At 39.4% G+C, this 25,280-nt stretch overlaps 4 protein-coding genes and 1 long non-coding RNA gene across 6 annotated transcripts; all 5 read left to right on the forward strand.

Moving 5' to 3' along the window:
- LOC310715518 (uncharacterized protein) lies at positions 1-2,613 on the forward strand. Of its 2 annotated transcripts, none has more exons than XM_083521983.1 (4): positions 1-181; positions 635-731; positions 814-921; positions 1,014-2,613. In XM_083521983.1, the coding sequence occupies exons 1-4, from the start codon at positions 49-51 to the stop codon at positions 1,087-1,089; spliced, it is 414 nt and encodes a 137-aa protein (XP_083378109.1). In that variant the 5' UTR covers positions 1-48; the 3' UTR covers positions 1,090-2,613. The 2 variants fall into 2 exon arrangements, with proteins under 2 accessions (XP_083378109.1, XP_083378110.1); XM_083521984.1 differs by having other exon boundaries at positions 4-181; positions 654-731.
- Positions 2,614-4,574: 1,961 nt separating this feature from the next.
- On the forward strand, positions 4,575-7,431 carry LOC310715664 (E3 ubiquitin/ISG15 ligase TRIM25-like). The gene is made up of 6 exons (XM_083522211.1): positions 4,575-5,354; positions 5,449-5,544; positions 5,680-5,913; positions 6,026-6,191; positions 6,509-6,568; positions 6,649-7,431. Exons 1-6 carry the CDS (start codon positions 4,758-4,760, stop codon positions 7,164-7,166), a joined length of 1,671 nt encoding a protein of 556 aa, XP_083378337.1. The 5' UTR covers positions 4,575-4,757; the 3' UTR covers positions 7,167-7,431.
- A 4,331-nt stretch (positions 7,432-11,762) lies between these two features.
- Positions 11,763-15,529, forward strand: LOC310715503 (macrophage mannose receptor 1-like). The gene is made up of 6 exons (XM_083521952.1): positions 11,763-11,881; positions 12,044-12,082; positions 13,383-13,766; positions 14,304-14,639; positions 14,759-15,121; positions 15,235-15,529. Exons 2-6 carry the CDS (start codon positions 12,046-12,048, stop codon positions 15,246-15,248), a joined length of 1,134 nt encoding a protein of 377 aa, XP_083378078.1. The 5' UTR covers positions 11,763-11,881; positions 12,044-12,045; the 3' UTR covers positions 15,249-15,529.
- A 967-nt stretch (positions 15,530-16,496) lies between these two features.
- On the forward strand, positions 16,497-17,305 carry LOC310716206. The gene is made up of 3 exons (XR_014530535.1): positions 16,497-16,634; positions 16,845-16,982; positions 17,184-17,305. It is a non-coding gene; the product is annotated as an uncharacterized lncRNA (long non-coding RNA).
- Positions 17,306-18,806: 1,501 nt separating this feature from the next.
- On the forward strand, positions 18,807-24,727 carry LOC310716207 (monocyte to macrophage differentiation factor 2). The gene is made up of 7 exons (XM_083523199.1): positions 18,807-19,007; positions 22,530-22,611; positions 23,423-23,583; positions 23,662-23,736; positions 23,880-23,981; positions 24,151-24,220; positions 24,307-24,727. Exons 1-7 carry the CDS (start codon positions 18,994-18,996, stop codon positions 24,508-24,510), a joined length of 708 nt encoding a protein of 235 aa, XP_083379325.1. The 5' UTR covers positions 18,807-18,993; the 3' UTR covers positions 24,511-24,727.
- The last annotated feature ends 553 nt before the right edge of the window (positions 24,728-25,280 follow it).

Raw genomic sequence — 25,280 nt, forward strand, 5'->3', positions numbered from 1 at the left:
AGGAGTAAAGAACATCATGCTGAGTCATGATCATGCAATACCAATCACATGACTAAAGAATGTAACCAGGAAGAGATTCTCAGTTACTTCACTTCATGTTTGTTGTTAAGACACAAAGTTTTAATCTTCTGGGAAAACAAAGAGAGAAAATCTGGAAAAAAAAAGAGCTGCGAATCACTCGGTAAGTGCATAAATACACCTCTTTCTGCCTTCCTTTTGACGATGGAGGATCGGGGACATACAGGCCCTGTCTGCGGCCCCGGTCTCTCCTGGAGTTTACCCCTGGCATGGCCAGGAGCTGGACCCTCTACCTTAGAGCTGGGTATGTACCTAAGATCCCACACAACAGGTCGTGTGGAAGCCTACTCCCTTCCTAGTTCCAGACCAGGAGAAGCAGAATCGACTGATTTTACACGTGATTCGGATCATGGCCAACGCGGGGCATTCCCAAAGCGTTTCAATGCAGCGTCTCGTTCACTCAGGGAACATGAGTTACATCCGTAACCTAGATACGAAGTTTCAGAACATTAGACAGGCTCTCAATACAGAAGATCGTGTCTGAAGACATTAAAAAAGATTGAAATAATTGTATTATATTAGTGTGTCTTTACTAGTGTCTGCCTCTATTTTTTAGAAACTACGTACCCCTCCAGCCGTGACTGTGTGACGAATGAGAGCTGCATGATGGGGAAGCAGATGTCAGTGCACGAGAAGGGAATGCCCACCTTAATGTGAGTTACTTTGCATGAAGACACCACAGTTATTATAAGTGTAATGAAGGTTGTGATATAAATGTGTATAAACTTCACACAGGTCAGAGGCAGGAATTTTTGAGGCGTTCAATGGAACTGACCTGAACATGGGTCATCCTGCTTCTGCTCATCCTCCACACTGCGACTTCACCATCTTCACTAATAAAAGGTAACTCATGCATCATCCCAATACAAATCCTACCAGATTTTTGACTTGAATTAAATTACTTACTTTTACCCAATTTTTCTTATTGTTTTCAGATTGCTGGCCTTGTTTACAGACTATCAAGATCCCCACTTTAACCAGTGTAGTATTCAAAGATTTGAGGATTTTTAAGTCTTCTGTCCTTGTATTTTTACAAGAATGTCAGGATTTTGGTGCCCTGTCAGGACTTGTGTTATATTGTCTGTTGTCTACCACATGTCCCCATTGTTCCTTCCCTGTTTAATAGCTAGTTGTCATCACCTAGTTTTTTTTTTTACTTGTCACATGTACATAAGAGCACAGTGAAATTCTTCGCATAGCCCAGTGGGTCAGAAGCTGGGGTCAAAGTGCCGGATACAGCACCTTTGGAGCGTAGAGGGTTAAGGCCTCTGTGAACCCCTGACCTTCTGAGCAGTAACTCAACCCACTGTGTCTCAGTTCTGTCATTTGGTTTTTCATACTTATCTAAAGTCAATCCTTTTCTGTCTTGGCTCTTGGGTTCCCCCATTCTCCTGTAACTTGTTCCAAGGGGGTCTGGCATTAATGCTGTTGACCTTAGTTCAAGTCTTAGTCCTGACATTGAGTTGAGTAGTCATTTCAGAAGCATGAATGTTATGACTTTTTTCTTTCAAAATATGTTTTGTTCTCTTATCCAGAGTGACTTACAAATAGGCCTTAAAAGTCTATAAACAGTAAATACAGCCTAATGCTGGTTCATTATGATACAATCTAGAAATGCTATGTATTTTTTTGAAGATGTGCTCAATTTTAAACCTCTCAAAGAGGTAGGTCGTTACATGTTCTTTAAAGAATGACTGTTCAGACATCAGGTGAAAGTTCGTTCCACCAATTTGTTGCCAGAACAGAGAAGATTCTCGAAGCTTGTCTTTCTTGTATGCTGACAGATGGTGGGACCAGTTGGGTTGATGATTAGAGGAAGCATGGTGCATTGTGGGGTGAGAGAAAAGCTGAGAAGTAGAGGATTTGCTGGTCCATCTTTGGTTTTGCAGGCAAGTGTCAGTATTTTATCCGGGCGGTATATTATATTGGGTGAAAGGTTGAAATCAAGTCACATGGGTGCATTCTGGATCAGTTGTAGAGGTCAAATGTCTTTCATAGGCAGAGCTGCCAGGAGCAAGTTACAGTAATCCAGTTTTGGCATAACAAGGGAAACAGAAATGTTCTGTGGACAAAAATAGATGATTTTTCCTGATGTTGTAAAGGAGAAATAGGTATGAGCTTGTTTGAAAACATTTGATTGTCAATGGATACCGCAAGGTTGCATGCAGTGACCGAGGGTGAGACCAGAAGCATTAATACACATTAAAATGCAGTCAGACTGTGTTTTTTATTGTGTCCAGCTGTCACACATCTTTAGCTGTATACTCAACTCAAACCCAAACTATTCATTTTTATTAAAAAAACCCTCTGCATATGTGATTTCTCCACAGCTGCCCACAGGAACAAAGAAAATACTGCACCATCACTTTAATTCTTTTGATGTTTACTTTTGATGTTTTCTATAATTGTATTTAATTTCTTTATATTAATCAAGTACATATAACTGATGACTCTGCACTTTGCATGAAACAGAGTTTCTGTGATCTCTGTAATCGTCTTAGAAAATCGATCAATGAAATAATTTAACATTGTTGATATTTAATTTTTTAAGGTAATTATTGTCATTTTATGCATCTTCACTGTTTATTAAAGGTCCACTGTAGGTTTCCAAAAAAGGAAGGTTACCAGACATTAACACCAAAACTTAAAAATGAATCAACTATCCTTCAATGCCAAGACAGATAAAATCCTGATTGACGTCCACAAGCATCCCTTTGCTCTTTAATCAGTTGACAATCAGCACCTCAGCTGTGTTCAAGGATGAGATTTTTGGATTTTTTTGTAACCCAGGAAGGTGGTGATCTTATTGAAACAGGCCAAAAACACAATACGCCATCGTAAAGAAAGTACAGCAAAGGCTTTTTTCTAAAAAATAAATCTCACAGAGATCAGTAGATGGTATTTAAGAAAGCAGTCAAGAAAGGATTTCAGTTCTTTTTATTGATTTATTATCTTAAATAATGTACAATCCCATTCATGTTTAATGTTTTCTTTAAGGATCAAGGTTTTCAGTGAAATGGCTCTGAATCTGCTGGTTCTAGTGTGAATGTTCCTGTATGTTCTCCTTGATGGAAGGACATACAGAGTTTTGGTAGAGTTTGTGACTGGGATGTGAGGAGTTCCTGATGATGCTGGAAGACGTGGTAGCTATATGTTGAAGTTAGGAAGGTCATAAGATCATGGGGTTCATGCCCAAATTAAAATGTTAATAAATATTTTGCTTGGATTAGAGGTGTGAAACAAAAGCAGTCTTCAGGTTGTAAGTATTTCATGTAACAGGGTTTCCTGAGGTTAGTAATTAGTAATCATTTGATTCTCAATTTCATGGTATTATTATTTCTATTGTTGTAAAGTACGGTTGTGGGCTTTTTCATAATTTAAATAACATGTTAAGTAACATCAACAACAAGATGTCCCACAGGAAACTGGTGTCTAACTAGATAATAAGCGTCAGTTTCCTGTTCCTGAATTAATCTTTACTCATTCTTTCACTAAAGAAAGATTGTTGCAACAGCAGACTATGTAGTCACATGACCCAGGAACAACAAATTAGCTCAAATCCTTAGGCTTGCCCATTTGTCCTGCATTTAACACTAACTTTTAGAAAAAATGCCTGATTAGTGTATAGCATTTATTTTTTTGGCTGGACTCTCGTCACATTCGAAAATGGGTAAAGGGTCCGTACTTTATGTGGTTGCCAGATTGTATAGTTTTCTATGATTTTTATAAAGGGCTGCTTAATAAATTCCATTCCTTAACAGATACAGGTTACCATCATGGCCTCCATGCATGTTCAACACAAAAGATCCATTATTGGAAAAAAAAAAAAAGGCTGTTCAAGCTCATGTTAAGCTTTTTACATAAGATCGGAGCCTTCTATAGTCTTTAATTAATATTATTTTTAATAACACAATGCTTGTTTTATTCGTTTCCCAATCTGGCAACATTCATATGATTCTGCTGGTCAGACTGTGCTATTGCACCAAAACACAATACAGTCCCAAAATTTGCTGAATGTGCTATAAAAGAACAAATCAAGGCTGTAACTTCAGTTGCACAGATGAGGAAGGGCTTCAGAAAACTTCACATTTTTTCCTCTAAGGGTAAATGGTTTTTTTTGTTTTTTTGTTTTTAATTATCCTTAATTTTCCCACTCACATTTGTGGCATGATGAACATTGTAGCCTAGTTATGAACTATAAAAAAATCAAATGACATAATTATAGTAATAACGGAAAATTGCCAGTATATGATTTTATAGTATATAGCAATATGTACCTAAAAAAGTTGTCTTTGTAATAAAAATACTTTTTATTGTTTTTATATGAATTTTGAACTCTCGCTCTCTCTCTCTCTCTCTCTCTCTCTCTCTCTCTCTCTCTCTCTTTTTCTCTCTCTTCCTCTCTCTCTCTCTCTCTTTCTCTCTCTCTCTCTCTCTCTCTTTTTCTCTGCCTCTATCCCTCCCCCTTCCCGTATCTACACACAGAACCAGGAAGTCATAGTCTTTGTTTTCAGGGAAAAAATCGAAACGAAATCACAAGTGCCCCTATCTCTCTCTCTCTCTCTCTCTCTCTCTCTCTTTCTCTCTCTCTCTCTCTCTCTCTCTCTCTCTCTCTCTCTCTCTCTCTCTCTCTCTTTCTCTCTCTTTTTTTTTCTTTCTATTGCTCAGTGTGTGAGTGCATGAAAATGGCTAAGGCTTTTATTTCAGTAGCTCAGGATCAGTTCACCTGTCTAGTGTGTCTGGATCTCCTAAAGGATCCGGTGACTATCCACTGTGGCCACAGTTACTGTCAGGTGTGTATTAATGGCTGCTGGGATCAAGAGGACAAAATGGGTGTCTACAGCTGTCCTCAGTGCAGAGACACTTTCAGTCCGAGGCCTGTTCTGCGCAGAAACAACATGCTGGCTGAAGTGGTTGAGGAACTGAAGAAGACTGAGCCCCGAGCTGCTTCTCCTGCTCGCCGTTACGCCGGACCCGGAGACGTGGAGTGTGATTTCTGCACTGGGAGAAAACACAAAGCCGTCAAGTCCTGTCTGGTGTGTCTGACGTCCTTTTGTAAAATGCATCTGGAACCTCATCTTGAACTTCCTGCTTTGAAGAAGCACATTTTAATCGAAGCCTCCTCGAAACTCCAAGAAAAGATCTGCACTCAGCATGACAAAGTGTTTGAGATCTACTGCCATACTGACCAAAGGTGCATTTGTTCTTTGTGCATGTTGGAGGATCACAAACAGCACGATGCTGCATCACTTTCAACAGCGAGAGCCGAGAAACAGGTAAGAAACTAGATATCTTCTGACCATTTAGACGCCAATAATATTCACTCACACATCATGTGTAACCAGCAGAATATAAATGCTTTGTGCTCAGAGTAAACTGAAGGAGGAGAAGCTGAAATTCCTGCAGAGAATCCAGGAGAAGAAGAAGAAGGTCCATGAGCTAAAACAGGTTGTGAACATAACTAAGGTGAGCAGTGAGCACACAACATCAACAACTATTCATCCAGAGTCACAGTACGAGAGTGTGTGTGTGTGTGTGTGTGTGTGTGTGTGTGTGTGTGTGTGTGTGTGTGTGTGTGTGTGTGTGTGTTTGTTTTAACAGACCCGTGCTCAGACAGCATTGGAGGAAAATGAGATTATGTTTACTGAGATGATCAGCTTCATGGAGCACAAGCGATCTGAGATAAATAAGCTGATCAAAGCTCGGGAGAAGGTTCAACTAATTCAAGCTGAACAACTCCTGGCTCAACTGGAGCAGGAGATCACTGATATTCAGAGGACAGTCACTGAAATCCAGCAGCTTTCACACACAAATAATCACATCGAGTTCCTCCAGGTAACACTCGCAGCAATGATGAGTCGCCTTTACAGCTCAGCAAACAAACATATTACTCCAAACTTTCTTCAGTTTCCTCTCACGTTCCTCACCTTACCCCTTTGCTCACTAGAAATTCCAGTCTCTGAGTGTCTCTTCTGAGAGTGAGGATTCACCCAGCATCCCTGTTCATCAACAGCTCTCATTCGCAGGCGTGAGAAATTCTCTCTCAGACCTGAAAAAGCAACTGGAGGAGTTCTGCGAGGAACCAGTGGTATTCTACAAAATCCCTTCACACGGTAAGAGGAGCTGTTCCTGCTGGAGAACCACAACGATGGAAGGCTTTACTCGCTCGGGAAGATTTTCGTATATACACAAAAACGACTCACGCGTTTATCTAAAGCATGTAAGGTCAAATCCCAGCATTAACAAGCTGCAACTGCTGGGCCTTTTCGTGAGGCCCTTAACCCTGAAATGCTAAATCAAATGCTAAATAGTTGTAAGTTGCTGTGTATGAGGGAAAATTGTCGGCCAAATGTTGTTAACGTTTTCGTCTTTTTTAAAGTAGCTAATGATTCATCTTCGCTTTGTCTCCATCTCTGTTTTGTCTCCACAGTTGCAGCAGTTCAGAAGATTTCAGCCTCAGAGCCAACAAGCAGAAAAGGTTTTCTCAAATGTATGTCTAAAACCCAAACACACACACAAACACACAGCATGCGCATATTTTTCAGCGTATCTCTCTCTCTCTTTTATTAGATTTACGTTATTTTACTCTGGATCCCAACACGGTGCATCACAAACTCCATCTCTCTGAGAAGAACAGATCAGTCACCAGCAGTCTGTTGAACTGGCCAGACTCGGATCATCCGGAGAGATTTGACTCCTGTTACCAGGTGCTGTGTAAGGAGAGTGTGCGTGGACGCTGTTACTGGGAGCTGGAGTGTTGCGGTGACGTCTACATCTCAGTCTCTTACAAAGAGATCAGTAGGAAAGGACCTGGTAAAGAGTGCGAGTTTGGACGCAACAGTCAGTCCTGGAGTCTGTGGTCTACTTCGTCTCTCTCATTCGTCCACGACGACATTAAAACCGAGCTCGGAGTTCCATCGCCGTCTAGGATAGGAGTGTATGCGGATCACAGTGCAGGAATTCTGTCCTTTTACGCCGTCTCTGACACCATAAGGCTCATCCACAGAGTCCACACTACATTCACTCAGCCTCTATATGCTGGGTTTGGGGTCTATGGAGGAACTGTGAGGTTGTGTGACCCGAAATAACCAAACATTTCTGCTCTTATTGTTCCTTAATCGTTGTAGAACATTGCTCAAAACACCTAGCGACCTTTCCCAATTCCGAGTCTCAATCACAGATGTTTATTTTTTACATTTGCAATTGCATTGAGGCCTATTTTATAAATCAAAGTGGAGGGACCCATATGGGTCTCGCTTATTTTATTTTTTCACACTAAAATGCTCCAACATTCTCTTGTTTGTTATATGAGTAATAGCAACAGACCACAAGGTGGCAGTAAAGCGTTAAAAATTCTCATTTTAACTCATGTAAAAGCAATTAATCAGTTCCCAGACCTCAGATTTAAGCCTAATTTAACAAACAAATATACTTGTAACAAAGAATAAACATAAAAGTGATAAATGATAAAGAAATAAATTACTTTTTGTTGAACTAGACATGCCATATTGCAGACAAAGGTCTCGTGTGCGTACGCCATGTTCATGTTTTTCTACAATATCTTTCTGTATTTCAATGGTTATTCTTCTTACAACCTTCTTTCCAGTGCTCTCACTTCTTGGGACCCATGATGCTACATTTAAAGTGAAATACAACCAAAACAATATAAAACAGACAAAAAAGCACAATATTCGCACAAGAGAACGAAGAGAATGCACTCAGAACAATGTCTATGAAGCGACAGAGCATGAATAATGTAAAACATCTGGGCATTTATATATTTGTTTGGTCAAATTAAATCTTCCTACCGTTACATGGCTAGACGCAAAAAGAACATGCACGTGTCTCTTAAAAACCATAAAACACGAGGTGTCGCCAAACTTTTCACAGGCCCTGTACATATTTCCCATGTGTTCCTAAGGATTTGTAATGTCATTGTGTGAAAAATGAGTTCTCGTATTTTGTCTTTTGAGAAAATCTCAGGTTTCCCTGACAATAAAAAAAAAAACATTGATTATTATCTTTGTGTTCCTGCACTTCCATCGGACATTTCTTTTTGTATTCATTTTTTATATTGAAATATATTTTTTATTTTAAAAAATAAAGCTGGATTGGATCATAAAAGCATTGGATCATTGGAAGGAGAAAGTACCATACCTTCTGGAAATAATGGTGGCAGATGACGTACCTGTTGTCAAATAAAAAATGTAGGATGAGGGAACCATCAACAAATAAGAATGAGTATAAAAAGGCTGCTTGTGCTGTAACTTTGAACACTTTCATGGAACGGTTTGACTTTGTTTTCTGTGAGAATAGATCCTGAAACCTTGACATCACTACACTGTAGTCTTCTGTTTCTGGTTGAAGTCTTTGTTCTGTTACTCAATTTCCTTGTTCTTATCTCAATTAGCCATGACAATATCCATGTCTATGTTTTGACAGATGTATAGATTATCAAGGCAAATGATTTAACTTTGTAACCCTTACAAAAGAACATACGTTATTTGCACAATTACACAAAAATATCAGAGTTGCGTTTCCTCAAACATTTGCTTCATGTTGAGCTATTGTGTTGTAGCTGTAGCTTGGCTATTTAAAGTAATAGCCTGTAGCAGGGTTAGCAAAGCCTGCTATCAGAATCACTGACTTTAATTCTGGTATATTTTTCCAGTAATATATATCCAATTATTCCCAATATTCTCTTCATTTTATAGCTTTACTATTACTATACTTTACTATAAGCTGTACTATTCAAATTGTCTATTGTTGTTAGAGTTTGTATCCAATCATATTTTAGCCGACATGTCACGTGTTGCCGTGGCCAAAGGAATCAATGAAATGTGGGCACCTGGAAGCACTAATTTACCTGTTGTTTGAAGCTGTTTCTTAAACTAAGGCCATCTTGCAGGTGTACAGTAACATCTGCATTTTCACGTCCTTGGATTAGATGGTCAGAGAGTGCACTAGTTAGAGCTCGCAAACTACCTCTGTAGCAAACTGCACCCGCTTATATTCATTAGCATGGATTTATTCGCAGTTTTTTCTATTTCACGAAGACTGACAGAGGAGAAAAAACACAGATACACTTAGAGAGACATTTACAAGACGGACCGTTTATACTTTTGTGTTTTCTTTCCTGCAGAATTTGCACATAAAAGGTGAATAGCGTTGCTTCTGTTGAATATTATGTAAGCGGGAGGTCCAGCTGTGGGTACAGTGAAAGGAGACGTGTTGAATTGTGTTCATTGGGTTTCTTGCTTTAGTGATGACATTCATTCTCACTGTAGTGTGAGATTCCTGTGTGTGATGCGGGGCTCTGTTCTACTGGGTTTCTCTATAATATTGATGGTTTCCATAGATGTGGCAACCATAATGATGGTTCAGGTAGAACACCACTGAAGGTCTATGGGTGAAATGCATGCCCTGACACTGATATGATATATGATATACAGTGAGGAAAATAAGTATTTGAACACTCTGCTATTTTGCAAGTTCTCCCACTTAGAAATCATGGAGGGGTCTGAAATTGTCATCGTAGGTGCATGTCCACTGTGAGAGACATAATCTAAAAAAAAAAATCCAGAAATCACAATGTATGATTTTTAAACTATTTATTTGTATGATGCAGCTGCAAATAAGTATTTGAACACCTGAGAAAGTCAATGTTAATATTTGGTACCGGAGCCTTTGTTTGCAATTACAGAGGTCAAACGTTTCCTGTAGTTTTTCACCAGGTTTGCACACACTGCAGGAGGGATTTTGGCCCACTCCTCCACACAGATCTTCTCTAGATCAGTCAGGTTTCTGGCCTGTCGCTGAGAAACACAGAGTTTGAGCTCCCTCCAAAGATTCTCTATTGGGTTTAGGTCTGGAGACCTCCTAGGCCACGCCAGAACCTTGATATGCTTCTTACAGAGCCACTCCTTGGTTATCCTGGCTGTGTGCTTCGAGTCATTGTCATGTTGGAAGACCCAGCCTCGACCCATCTTCAATGCTCTGACTGAGGGAAGGAGGTTGTTCCCCAAAATCTCGCAATACATGGCCCCGGTCATCCTCTCCTTAATACAGTGCAGTCGCCCTGTCCCATGGGCAGAAAAACACCCCCAAAGCATGATGCTACCACCCCCATGCTTCACAGTAGGGATGGTGTTCTTGGGATGGTACTCATCATTCTTCTTCCTCCAAACACGTTTAGTGGAATTATGACCCAAAAGTTCTATTTTGGTCTCATCTGACCACATGACTTTCTCCCATGACTCCTCTGGATCATCCAAATGGTCATTGGCAAACTTAAGACGTGCCTGGACATGTGCTGGTTTAAGCAGAGGAACCTTCCGTGCCATGCATGATTTCAAACCATGACGTCTTAGTGTATTACCAACAGTAACCTTGGAAACGGTGGTCCCAGCTCTTTTCAGGTCATTGACCAGCTCCTCCCATGTAGTTCTGGGCTGATTTCTCACCTTCCTTAGGATCATTGAGACCCCACGAGGTGAGATCTTGCATGGAGCCCCAGTCCGGGGGAGATTGACAGTCATGTTTAGCTTCTTCCATTTTCTAATGATTGCTCCAACAGTGGACCTTTTTTCACCAAGCTGCTTGGCAATTTCCCCGTAGCCCTTTCCAGCCTTGTGGAGGTGTACAATTTTGTCTCTAGTGTCTTTGGACAGCTCTTTGGTCTTGGCCATGTTAGTAGTTGGATTCTTACTGATTGTATGGGGTGGACAGGTGTCTTTATGCAGCTAACGACCTCAAACAGGTGCATCTAATTTAGGATAATAAATGTAGTGGAGGTGGAGATTTTAAAGGCAGACTAACAGGTCTTTGAGGGTCAGAATTCTAGCTGATAGACAGGTGTTCAAATACTTATTTGCAGCTGTATTATACAAATAAATAGTTTAAAAATCATATATTGTGATTTCTGGATTTTTTTTATTTTAGATTATGTCTCTCACAGTGGACATGCACCTACGATGACAATTTCAGACCCTCCATGATTTCTAAGTGGGAGAACTTGCAAAATAGCAGCGTGTTCAAATACTTATTTTCCTCACTGTATATGATATCTGATATCTGATATCTTACAGCACTCATTGTCTTTCGTCCTATGTCGTCTGGTACATTCGCAATAATGAATAGACTTTCTGTACTCTCTTCTTGTTATTTTATGTTGAAAAATTATTTACATGCACTTTATATGCACCCTTTTTCCGCCCATCACAAATTATATCTGTGCTGTATTCAAACCTGGTTTCATCTGAAATGCACAAAACAATCATGAATTGGTCAGCTGATGTTCCAACTGATAACAGCACCTGACACAGAGATAAGATATGGGTCTATAACAGTATTCAAAGAGCTGTCAAGAAATACATTAGAATACAAATTTGGATGCATGAATTTCCCTTTAGAGACTGTAGTTGAGAGGAGCAATATATAAACTACAAATTTTGTCAAAATGATGATTTTGAAACTATTCCCCCTTTAAACTCCAGAGTAACATTGATTACAATGCAACCGTTTACTATCAGAAATTGGAAGGTTGGTTGAAATGAGTTGTGCAATTAGAGTGCAATATTATGGAAATCAATATCTATAGTCATTGGTAACCTTTTACCTGCCAAGTAGATTCCTGTGTATTTCCTGTTCATCAAACAGCTGACAATGATGGCAAAGATTGTTGGGAGGCGTTAAAATGAGATTGAGATATAATAAGAGGGTTTTCTGGGTGATGAATAGAAGGTGAGAAGACACCTAGAATCGGACTCATTACTGCAAGCTTTTAATGACTGCCCTGGTACAGGTATGAATATCTATATATCTATCTATCTATCTATCTATCTATCTATCTATCTATCTATCTATCTATCTATCTATCTATCTATCTATCTATCTATCTATCTATCTATCTATCTAATATATAATAATGTTGCATGTCTCAGAAGATTTTTCATGTTTCTTACAGATATGTTCGGTCTCATTTCCATCACCCTGCTCCTCTCAGGTCAGCATATATAAATTTTGTGTGTGTTTGGGTTTGGGTTCGAGTGCGGGTTCGGGTTCATAAGGGATTTATAATAATATTAGGGTCATCTTGCTAGTTTGTTTGGATCAAAGACACTACTTTTTTTCATATTTTAATAGGCATTAAAGTTTTTCTCAGTTGCTTTGGAGCGTTTTTTCAAATCATCCTTATTTTCATTGTTCAATAACAAGATCATTAGAATGTTTATTCGTGTTGTCAGTATGACGGCGCACAGTTTCAGTATTTCCTCGAATAAACTACGGTTTGGATTCAAATGATTGAAGACTGAATTTCTTCTGTATTTCATCTATGAATCTCAACAGCACAAATGTGTTTATTTGATTGCATATTTGATTTATATTGTTTGCCAGAGATTCACACTTTTATAGTGTTTCCTGGTTCATAGAGATCTAGTTGATTATTGGTTGATCTGATACTATGCAAGATTCATCTGCACAATTCATTAATTCGAGGCGCGTTTACAAAAAAAAAAAAAAAATGTAAGCTTGACATATCATAACATCAGGTTTAACCATGTTGTATTCAATGGCTTTTGCGATGAACTGATGCCGAGAGGTTTTCGGGGTTAAAACTATTCAGCTGAGAACCCGTATGATATATTTTGATCAACATGACATAAACAATTGATAATGTCAAGTGTTGAACAGCTGACAATTGCAAACAATCAATGAAATGAATGTACCAAAACATTGGCAATTTGTTTAAAGCAACAACAAAAAAAAGTGATTTTATGATATGCACAAGTGACGACATGATGTGGGGGTAGAAGTAGTTTTGAGAATTTTATTTCTGATTTGAGAAACGCTCCAGAGCAATTGAGAGAAACTGCAATACAATGTTCAAACACTAGAGAGCGTTGTATGCAAAAAAATAATTTTTATTAAAAACAGCAGTATATCAGCTAATAACTAATATTTAAAGACCCTGAGACCCTTTTTTACTATTCGGATGTGTGAGGATTGGCTAAGTGTAAACCCTCTAAACATCTCAACATATACTGATTTAAATAGTTTTTTATAATTTTTACTGGCAATAAATTGTGTTAGTCATTTTTATGGGAGATTTTTATTTTTGTCTATAGGTGTAATTATTTGGGAAAACTATATCTTACATATAAAGTGAGATTTAGTATTTCCTGACTTGACCTGTGTCTCATCGTAGTCATAACTGCATGAATAAAAAGAAAGAAGAACTTGTTCATTGGTAATAGTGCAAATGTTATTGCTGACTAATACACATCGTCTTGTGTTTGTCACAGTCTTCGGTATAGAGGCATATATCCCTCATCGCTATTTTTTTGTAAATGAGAATAAAACTTGGATTGAAGCTCAGGCGTTCTGCCAACAAACCTACACTGATCTGGCCACCATCAACACCATGAAAGAAATGAACCACCTAAAAGACATTCTGAAAAAGGAAAAAGCAGATCTAGCATGGTTCGGCTTGCAGCGTGGAGCCACTGAGAAATGGCAGTGGTCTCATTCCGACCAACCTTTTTACAAAGATGGAGATGCTTTCAGAAACTGGAATACCGGGGAACCGAACAATGGATATGGTCCATTCTGTGCTGAGATAAATACTGACCCTGGCATCTGGAATGATGACCACTGTGAGAAATTAAAACCCTTTGTGTGTTATGAAGGTAAGAACTTCCATGCAGATGACGGTAGATGCAGCTGGATCTCTGGATTCATGTTTTTTTTGTCGTTTCAATGTTCTGTTTTTCAGATTCGTGTATTGAACGATTTTTTTTTTCAATATTCTATTAAAGCAGTGAATGTATTTAAACAATCCAAGTTATGAAAACAGGGGACGATGGCTGGCACGCTGGTAAAGTTCCATCAGTGGGATTTCAAAACCCGTCTCGTAAATATCTTTGTCGAAAGAAAGCGAATTTTTGTATTAATGAAATAATTCAACTTTTCTTTTACCTTATACAGAATATTTCTATATTAAGTATCTGTTTATTCCTCACAGATTTCTTCCTCTAAGATGCATCTTGCATATTTTCAATATAAAATAGAAATACATTTCTTGATGTACTGAATTCTTAAGGTGGAAAAGAAAAGCCCAGTATTCTATACATCTATTAAGTCTATTATTTGCTGTCCTTTATTTAATTTGGCTGAAAATGCCCAAAAATTGTTACTAAAATAAATAATATGAATTTGTCTTCCAGAAAAGGAGCAGAATGTTAATGGATACATCTGGATTAATGATTCGAAGGCCTGGTATGATGCTCAAAGCTACTGCAGAGATCACTACATTGACCTTGTCAGTGTGAGGAGCCAAACTGAGAGCCAGAAGCTCTGGAATTTGACAAATTTTCATATCTGGATTGGTTTGTTTAAAGACTCTTGGACCTGTTCAGACCAGAGTAATTCCTCATTCCGATACTGGAGGTCTGCGAGTCCGACAGGAAATTTGAACTGCTCTGTTATGAAAATGAATGATCCGTGCGACTGCTGGAATGTTGCAGACTGCAACGAGAAACTTCCATTTGTCTGCCATGACAGTGAGTTAAAATATTCACTTGATTGGTTTATGAATTGTGCACTTTAGTGTTTGTAATGTTTTGTTGTATTCGTTGTATTAACGCTTGAATACTTCAACTAAAATTTACTTTCTGTTTAGACAAACTGATCCTGATCAAGCAGAATCTGACCTGGTGGGAAGCTCTGAAGTACTGCCGCAGCCATCACCATGACCTGGTCTCAGTGCGCTCTGAGGAGATGCAGCTTTGGGTGAAGAAAATGGCTCAGAAAGCCGACACTGCACACGTCTGGCTCGGGCTGCGTCACGACTGCGTCCAGCGTATCTGGTTCTGGGTTTTTGGGACAATGCTCTGCTATCAGGACTGGGTGCCAGGGAACGGGACCTGGAATGAAGACTGCAGCCAGGAGAGGAGAAGTGGAGCAGTTCAGGCTGGAGGAACGCAGCAGTGGATCGAGTTGCACGAGAGCTACAAACTCAACTTCATCTGCTCTACTTATGATGGTGAGTCATAGTGGGGGGGGGGGGGGGGTTGTTGCTTTTTTCATGCATGTTGTTTGATTCTCTTTGACCTGTATTGCATTCAAAATGGTTTTATTTGGTTTTTTTGCATCCAGATATGTTTGATTAAACTTGAAGACTGAAGACGGTCCATTATCTGTATCCAGCATCAGCAGATCTACAGTTCTGTCTCCTCTATATTCTAGATTTATCGACATTTTATATTTTATATTCATTTTTTTTTTACCATGTTACTATTTTCCTACATTTAACACAAGCAAAAAAATGTGTTTTTGTTTAGTTTTTTTTGAGAAAGAAATCATTTGTCTGAGTCTCAATATCTTTTATTGTATCGTAAAATTATAGCTGTAAATTATTATAGAAAAAAAATAAAAAATATTTTAAGAAAAAGCAATCCTTGCATGCTTCTTTCTAAAATTGTTGCACATATAAGGACATTTACAAGACGGACAAGAAAAGCTGGACATCGAAAGGAAACGTCGGCCCAAACAGTTCAAAACATCTACAAAAAATTTCCAAAAATGGCATTTAATGAGTTTAATATTGATGCTTCTGTTCGAGATGATGTATGCGAGCTGTGGCTACAGTGAAAGGAGACGTGTTGAATTGTATTCATAGGTTTTCTTGCTTCGGTAATGGCATTTATTCTCACTGTATGAGATTCCAGTCTCCTAAGCAGTGCTCTGTTCTTCTCTATATAATAGTGAGGGTTTTTATAACGCTGGCGTCATAATGATGGCATTAAGAGATGGATTGTTTCAGGTAGGACACCACTGAAGTAAATCTTTATACCATTATGACCCAGTTTGTTGCTCAGAAACTAAAGGAACATGCATGAATATCTCAAAAACCATAAACTCTAGATGTTTCCATACTTTTACAGCCACTGGATATTATAGTACTAATATGATTGTATTACACTCGTAATGTCCAACAGGTGGCGGTGTTGAGCCGCCGGAGATCACGTGTTATGCAAATAGTTCATTAGAAATGTACAGCAGGTGGAAATGTTGAGCCGCCGGACACCACGTGTTATGTATTTGACTTATGCTAGAAATGTCCAGCAGATGGCGGTGCTGAACAGAAGCCTTTAGTTTACAGTCAAACAACATGCGTGCTCGTGGGATATGCGTGGCTCACTCTCAAAAAGTCCAGCAGATGGCGGTGCTGAGCAGAAGCCTTTAGTTTACAGTCAAACAACATGCGTGCTCGTGGGATATGCGTGGCTCACTCTCAAAAAGTCCAGCAGATGGCGGTGCTGAGCAGAAGCCTTTAGTTTACAGTCAAACAACATGCATGCTCGTGGGACATGCGTGGCTCACTCTCAACATGTCCAGCAGGTGGCGGTGCTGATCCGCCATGACGATGCCGTCAGACATCACGAAGAAGAGGAAGTATAAAACGCAGTCCAGCGTGGGTTTCCGTCTCTTTATTTCTCGGTTCCTCAATATGTGGATCTTCAGCGGCCCGTCTCGATTCAGTCCCAGAACTTCATGTAAGTAAAAGAAATGCTCTTAGTTTCCTTAATAACGGTTTAATTAGGCGTCTTTCTAGTGCGCTTTTTTTATATATATTTTTATTTACCTCACTGCACGTGATGTTTATAATTTAATGTTATTGTAATGTTGATATGTTGAAAATATTTACTTCTATTTATTATAATGAAAATGTTTCCATATTTATTTCTAATTTTTCATTCATGTAGGCTCACATGGCCCGGAGCGTTGGAGTAACACGTGAGCCCGCCTACTGCGTTCTGATTGGTTCCCCCGAACATGATTCGGCGCTCTGATTGGACGTTGCGTCTGTGCAGTCCCTGGACTGTAATGAATGAAGACTGCAGGTACTTCTGATTTAAATAATATATCTTCTTCTTCTTCTTCCTGAACCACTGATGACTCCTTAATTTAATTTCTGACACCTCGTATGAGCGCTGCACAGCAGTGCCTGATTTATAAATTACACTCTGAGGTTCATTTACTTCCTTTTTATAGATGGTGTTTTCTCTTTGCTGTCCAATTCAAGTTTTCTTCTGTTTCACCAGGATGAGAAGTCACATGAGTGTCCGGTGCTTCACTTCACCCATGTTTGTTAATACTGTCCCTGGATTGCACATGTGCCCAGTGAGTGTTTACCAATAACCTGAGTATTAATCTGTGATTTGCTGAGTATTTTTTATGGTGTACCTTCATGGCTGTGGAACTCAATGATGAGAACTTGTTTATCTTACCCTAAAGGGATCTGATGATAAACTCTCTCCCTGATTGCTTTAACAGCTGATATTTTTACATAAATTACCTGTTCTGCCTTTTTTTTTTGTTTGTTTTTTTTTTGTTTTTTTTTTTTTTTGCTTTATCCTAAATGTAGTCTTCTGTTTACAGGATCGACTAGGATTGTGATGAGGCCTGTATGTGAAGGTAAGTCTCAGTTTAGGATCCCAGACGATCTTTTTTTTTTCCTCCAGCCGCTGATGACTCTCAAAACATTTTTCTGACACCTTCTATGAGGGCTGCGCTGCAGTCGTTGATTATAAATGTAACTCTGAGGCTTTTATATGCATACAAATTCTTTTTATTCTCACGTGTCTGAAATTCAACTCATGTGATTTGTTTTTATGCAGATGGAGTCCGAGCACTTCGCCATCAAGGACGTCCCTGCAACGCTTGCGAGATTATTGCAGGAATGTTTATTTCTTGAATTGATGCCTCTAATGGAATTGGAAATAAATAATTGAATGTATTCCCTTTTTTCTCCATTGGTTTTTCTTGATGTCCAGAAGTTAATTTATTGGCTGTTTTTTAAAAATAACGTGTCATTGCTTTTTTTTCTTTTATCACGTGGGTGTGGAGAAAAGCTGCATATTTAAAATGTTTATTCTTGTTAGTTTGTGTAGAAATGTTATAGCGCCCTCTAGTGCTGTTGTGACTTTAATGTAATGTAACTTTATTACAAAGTAAACACCAAGAACATGCAGTTTAGCGTCAAATGTGCAAATGGTTTTATGCGAACTGAAGTGCAAAGAAATGTATAAATATAAAGCCTCGAGTTCAAAATGTGCACAAGCTATGAAGCAGTATAGATAAATGGATAGATCGAATTAGAGCATGTGTGTAAGGCAGAATGTGTACAGATGTTGAGTTTATAAATGTATATGTACAGCTGTGAAAGTTTGCAGTGTATATGATGCAGAGAGACAATCTGTTATACTCTAACGGTGTAATTACAGGATTCCTGTTAGGTTCTTCTCTGGAAGCAGCACCCATTTTATTTCACATCATTGGGGTTATATACATGGAAATCCTTCTTTGTTTGCTTTTTAGTGTGGAAACGGTTACAGCGCCCTCTGGCGCCGTTGAGGTTGGAATGAATCTTTTTTTTTTTCTCTCATTACTTTAGTACTATTAGTCCTGTACGTCGTGGGGGTTTTGGGGGGGTTTTTTTGTTTGTTTCCCGTGTTAGCAAACTATTATGAAAAAAACGCTGTTCATTTCGTTTTTTCCCTCTACCACATCCTCTTTATCTCCACCCTACCGTTCTGTCGGTCGTGTCTCAATATGCGTCGCTCGACGCTTCAAGTGCGCTAACGTAGTGCTCGCGCTCCGTCACTTCCTGTACTACAGAGTGCGCCAGAATTCTGAGTGGACACCGGATTGAGTTGCTGCCCGTATTTCCGGCTCCTGCGTGTTTATTAATAGTGATGCTCAGGCGCTGAGCTGCGGCGGGGCGGTATATCAATCAATGTGTTTCAGAAGGCGATTAATCGAAGCTGAATTGATTTTTTTTTGCACAATATCTCATCTGGACCACAACATATACCTGTATTATATTTTGGATCTCCGTGTAACAGTGTTTAAATGAATCTTATAAGGTAAGATGATGGAGTCGCGCCCTGAGTGTGTTTTCTTCACATCTGTTCTCTATTTATCCACAAAGTCGTTAGAGACCATTTCTTTTAGTAAAGTTAGCTATAGATGCATGAGGCACTTAGTTTTTTTTTTCTCTTTCTTTTGTATAATAAAAGCTTATCTGCGAATTTACACAGATGTGGCTCGATGTGCATTGTTACCTTCTATCCACGCTGCACATCTGGATTACATAACTTGTACAAAACCAGGAATCGTCCAGACTCGCTTTTTGTCCTGTAGATTTACAAGTCAGTTCATTCATTCATTAATGTCTTCTACAAATATGTTTCTGCATCTGTGCACATCTGGATTAGTTCATCCAAATCGTTTGTGGTTTGTCTGTATATTTAGTTTAATTAAAGGTAAAATGTATGTAAGATGTGTTTCTAGATGTAGAACGTTGTAACCAAAGTCGACATGTCTGGTTTGTATGATCTGATTTATTTATCCACATGCTGTTTACATCGAACATATTCCTCACACAGCTGGTTTTCTTTGGTATATATTTGATCTGCTATAATCGTTTGTGGATCCAAACATCGCTTGCTCTTCATCTGCATTTCTTTCACTCATCTGAGTCCATGTAAGCCTTAAATTTTGCTCCGTACACATCTGGATGGAATTATTCACTCGTATTTTTAGACTCCTTTATCTAAAGCCTGCTTCTCTGGATCTCTTTATGCTTACACATCTGGATTACTTTCACCCACAAATCTCCTTATCGTTAATGTTTAGGTCTACGCATCTGGATTGGCCAGCTATTATTTTTTTTCACTGCATGAAAACAAGCAAACAAAAAGAGACTATGATTTATCCAGACACACATGGACCTCTTTAAGTGCACATCTGGATTCACATAGATCTGGACCTAGTTCATCCACCTTTCTATCTATGTGGAAACACCTGGATTTGTTAGTCTATTAAACTCATCCTTTTATCTATAACATTGTGTGAATACATGGACCTTTTTCTCTAAGCAACACCTGGATCGCACACATCTGGATTGTGTGATTTCTTCAATACTTTTGCCTGTACATGCGCATGTGTGTGTGTGTGTATTTATCTTATTTGTTTTCAGTTGTGAGTAAAGTGTGTGTCAGGTTTAGTGTAACGCCACCTTCAGGTTCGCTTTGCCAGGACATTTATTTAGGTTGTTGTATTGGGTCACTAAGAATAGAAATTAGAGCGTGGGTATGATGTCGGAGCTGCTCGGAGTCTGGAAGGGCTGAGCACTTCCTAATTACACTTTCACACTTATTACAGTTGACGGAGGTCTCGTCGTAACCGAACAAGGACCCCACAAGCGATTCTGATTCCGTATGAAATCGACTTCAAGCTGAGGTCAGAGGTCGTGGTCTTTTTGAGGATCACGTTTGAGAAGCAAAACGGTGTACAGATGTAGTGTGCTGGTGATGTATTGCGATGCCACTTGGTCTGTCTGCATCACTGCTTCACTTTAGTTTATCTCTGTTTACCTGCATGGGGTTTACCCGGAAGTAGGTGTGGCCTAAACCTGTGGTTTAAAGTTCGTTCTTATTACCTGTTATTTTCTCTGTCGCTCAAAAAAGGAAGCTCATCGTGTTAGTAAGAACCGTTGCTGAAAAACTTCCATCCATAATGTCTCATAGAAAACCCTCAACAACAATTTATTGTTTTAATTGAGCTTGCTACAATATTGCATTACATAGATACATCTTCTGACCAATCAGAATCGAGAATTCCAGCAAAACAATGGAATTTCACCTCGATTCAGATGAAGTCTGTGCTTCATGTACAGTAAAAAGGATTATGGGATACATTGTGCATTCCCCCATTTCCCTGCACACCCTTTTTCGTGCTGCCTCTGTGTCTGCACGTACGAGGTTTCCATGGCGACGCTGACATCATGCCTATATATATATAAAAAAAAAAACCAGAAATCCTCGGTCATCCTTCTCCTTGGTTACCAGCTGTTGCCAAGCAACTGTCAGGGAGCGAGGAACAGTTCAGCATAATTCAATTAGAGATCAGTCATGTGACTGACTGGGTACCGTGATCACATGCTGTGCATGAGCACACACACACACACACACACACACACACACACACCGAACGCACCATCCACACCGAGCTCCCTGACCTGCAGGACATCTACAGCACGTGGTGCAGGACCAGAGCCAGGAAGATTGTGAAGGACCTCAGCCATCCCAACAATGGACTCTTCTCTTTGTTGCGTTCAGGGAAACGCTTCCTCTCCCTGAAAGTGAACACAGAGAGATTGAGGAGGAGCTTCTTCCCGCAGGCCATTCGGTGTTTAAACCAGGAAACACCCAGGATCAAAAAGCTGGTCCACTCTCTCCATCATCACACTTCTTCTCTGTACATACCTCACCTCAAGCACCACGTCACTTTAAACTCTGGACTTGCACAGCAAAGTGCACTTTATATATATATATATTTTTTTTTTTCACACCATTCTGCACACGGACACTTTATGGTCACTCTATACCGCACACGGACACTTACGGACACTTTACACCACACCATACCGCACACGGACACTTTATGGTCACTCTATACCGCACACGGACACTTACGGACACTTTACACCACACCATACCGCACACGGACACTTTATGGTCACTCTATACCGCACACGGACACTTACGGACACTTTACACCACACCATACCGCACACGGACACTTTATGGACAACCCACCACTAAAATTGTCTATTGTTTACACTTTGGTACACATTGTTTACTGTTTCACTGTCTACTGCCATAAGGATTTTCTTTGTATATACATTTTTCTCTTTGTTTAGATACATATCTTTATATATCCTTTATACCTTATATTTTATTTTATATAGTTTGTATACTTTATTTATCTGCTTTTTTTTTTTTCTTTCCCCCCCCCCTATTCCCCTCTTGCCGGACCGTCGTATAAAGCATTTCACTGCATGTCGTACCCTGTATGTACGTGTATGTGATGAATAAAATTTTATTTGATTTCACACACACACACACACACACACACACACACACACACGAAATTCCACAGAAGAGTGAGAAAGCACTTCATTTTTATCGCATCAGACCATCATTTCATCTTCAAAACGACTTTCTACTGATGACCAGTGATGTTAATTCCTGATTTTGATCGGTCAGTGGGTTAAAACGTTGGGTCTTGTAGTTCAATTACAGGGGGAAAATTTCATGCTCCTGCATCTAAAGACCTCTGATACGATTGTGTGGACCAACTATGTGGGGAAGAATCTTATAGGGCTGGAGAAGTCAGGTGGCCCAATACTTTTGTCTATACAGCACATGTTTGAATTTGTCTGTAAACCTGCATTTCGATTTGTCTTTAAGCCAGAATAAGTGATATAAAAGGAAGAAAGCATGTTGTTGTTGAAAAGGAGTAAACCTTGAGGCACTTTTTGATGCGTTTTGGTGTGAAAGTTACCTCGCACTTGACCGTTTTTTTGGTTGTCTTTTTTTTAGATATATGAACAGCCGGGCACCAGCTAATAAAAGGTATCAGCCGACAGAATATGAGCACGCTGCTAACTGCGCTACACACGCGGTAAGATATGTGCATGTGCTCTTAATTTTCTACATACGTTTTACACATTCACATTCGTCATACATCACAACATCGAAAACGATCCACCTCTTAATGCCATCGTTATGACACTATACTATCTCATACAGTGAAGAACGAATGCCATTACTTAGAAAGAAACCCAATAAACACAATTCAACTCCTTTCACTGTAGCCACAGCTGCACCTCCCGCATACATCGTCTCTAGCAGAAGCATCCATAATCACTTGAGCTCGGGTTTTCCCTGCATTCTACAGAAATCTACAGAAACACTAAAGTATAAATGATTCATAAAAAGCTTCACGACGTCCAGCTTTTCTCGATAAGTCCATCTTGTAAATGTTCTTTGTAAGTGTATCTCCAGCCAAATCAATTTCTTCTCCACTTCCAGTCATTCTGGAATTTAAAAAAACAGGAATGCATTAGAGCTTTTGCAGTTTATTAAAGACGCGGTTTGCGAGCTCTGACTAGCACGTGACGTGATCGGATGCCTGCTAGGTGAATGTAAAAAAAAAATCTCATGCCTCATCATCTAAAGACTCGTGAACAATTGCACCTTTAGCGTTGTGGAAACAGTTTTGGGGAAGAACCACATATGGGTGGAAAAGTCATATATTATTATAGCTTGAGGTTATTACTCTTGTTTGCCCCCTAGTGGAACAACAGAGAGCTATTTCTTCAACATTTTCAACTCCGTCAACGATGTAGGACACAGATTCACAAATCCATCAACTGCATGTTTGACATTCCTGATCTATGTCCCTAACTCGCACCATATCCTTGTTTTCCCAGCTCTGGATCATTCCCAGCATTGTGGGTGGACTTCTTTTATACTTCCTTTCGGATGACCACTGGGAGGAGATCTCAGCGTGGCTCTATGGCGCCGGCTTGTCGAGCCTTTTTATCATTTCCACTGCCTTCCACACCATCACCTGGAAGAAGAGCCATATGCGGTATGTAGAAAATATTGGTCACAATACCACGGCTTGGTACTGGGTTGCATCCTCAAATTCAAACATTTTTCTTTCCAGATCGGTTGAGCAGTGTTTCCACATGTGTGACAGGATGGTGATCTACTTCTTCATTGCCGCATCCTACACACCCTGGTGAGAGTTTTATATACGATCTTGACACTGATTTTCTTTTGTGTTTTTCTACCTTCAAATCCTACTGGAGTTGATGTTTAAAAAAATAGTTGTGTATATTTGACAGGATCAAAAATAAGCCTGTGTGTGTGTGTGTTTCTAAGGCTGACTTTACGAGAACTCGGCCCATGGGCTGCTCACATGCGCTGGGTTGTCTGGGTGATGGCCTCAGGAGGAACAGCATACGTCTTCTTCTTTCATGAGAGGTGTGAGTGTGTATATGTGTGTGTGAGAGGAAGACAGTTAAAAAAAAGAAAGAGAGAGAATGTTCTTGTTCAATCATTAGGTACAGTCTGTAGTCTGGAAATTTTTGATGGTGCACGTCACATTACTGGAAATCACATCAGCGTCACTTCTTCTTGGACTGCGTTGCAGGTATAAAGTGGTCGAGTTGGTCTGTTACACAGCAATGGGAGTGTTTCCAGCGATGGTCATTCTCTCGATGGTAAGAAAGGGTACGGTCACATGACTGAAACACGTCCTAAACTTGTATTGTCTCTCACGCTGGTATTCTCTCTTTGTCTCTCTCAGGCCGACAGGTCGGGTGTGTGCGAGCTGTTGGTTGGTGGCGGGTGTTACGTGTTGGGGATGGTGTTCTTTAAAAGTGATGGAGTGGTGCCCTTTGCGCACGCCATATGGCACCTGTTGGTTGCCATGGGGGCGGGCATCCATTACTACGCCATCTGGAAGTACTTGTACACACCTGGCAATCAACAGACTAGCACCGCTCGGTGACACACAAACACACACATTTATACACACACAAATGCTGTTCCAACACTGTAATATAAAGAAATAATTTGATTGAGGGAAGGAAAAATATTTCATTCCAAATAAGTTTACATTCTGCTTATGGGAAGCACAGCTACAAATACTGTCCTTATTAATCGATCCGGGGGCTAATCCGTGGTGGCGCTATACATATATATAAAATATTATATTATAATATTATATATATTATAATTAATATTATATATATATATATATATATATATATATATATATATATATATATATATATATATATATATATATCGGACGTTTGTCTTGATAAAGTCTTTAGTAAAACCTCTATACATTTTACTATTTGCTGGGAAAGAAGCAGCAGACAGGACAGATAATACAAGGGATGCCATGGTTGGATATTTTCTTGCAAGTTGTATCTATGATGCACACAATCATGTCTGTTCTAAGATTTTTTTACTGGATGAGCCCATACATCAAAAACAGGGCAACAGCTAAAAAAAAAAAGTCCTCACATTTCAGGTCTTTTCCCTGGAAAATCTTCTTAAACCTGGCAACCCTGGTTAAAACTATTACCCCCTCTGTATGCATCTTGTTAATGACTAGAAATGACCTGCTCTATGAAAAAACCACTCGAAATGAACTACAAGCTGGATATCTCTATGTAGTTGACACTCTGCCTTTTACAGGGTTAAAAATTCACTATAGAGTAACCTCAAGTGTCACAGCCCCTTGATTTTATTTTGTCAAACTATGTTATT

Source organism: Silurus aristotelis (assembly GCF_946808225.1).
Source record: "Silurus aristotelis genome assembly, chromosome: 20".
In the NCBI taxonomy this organism is placed as follows: Eukaryota; Metazoa; Chordata; class Actinopteri; order Siluriformes; family Siluridae; genus Silurus; species Silurus aristotelis.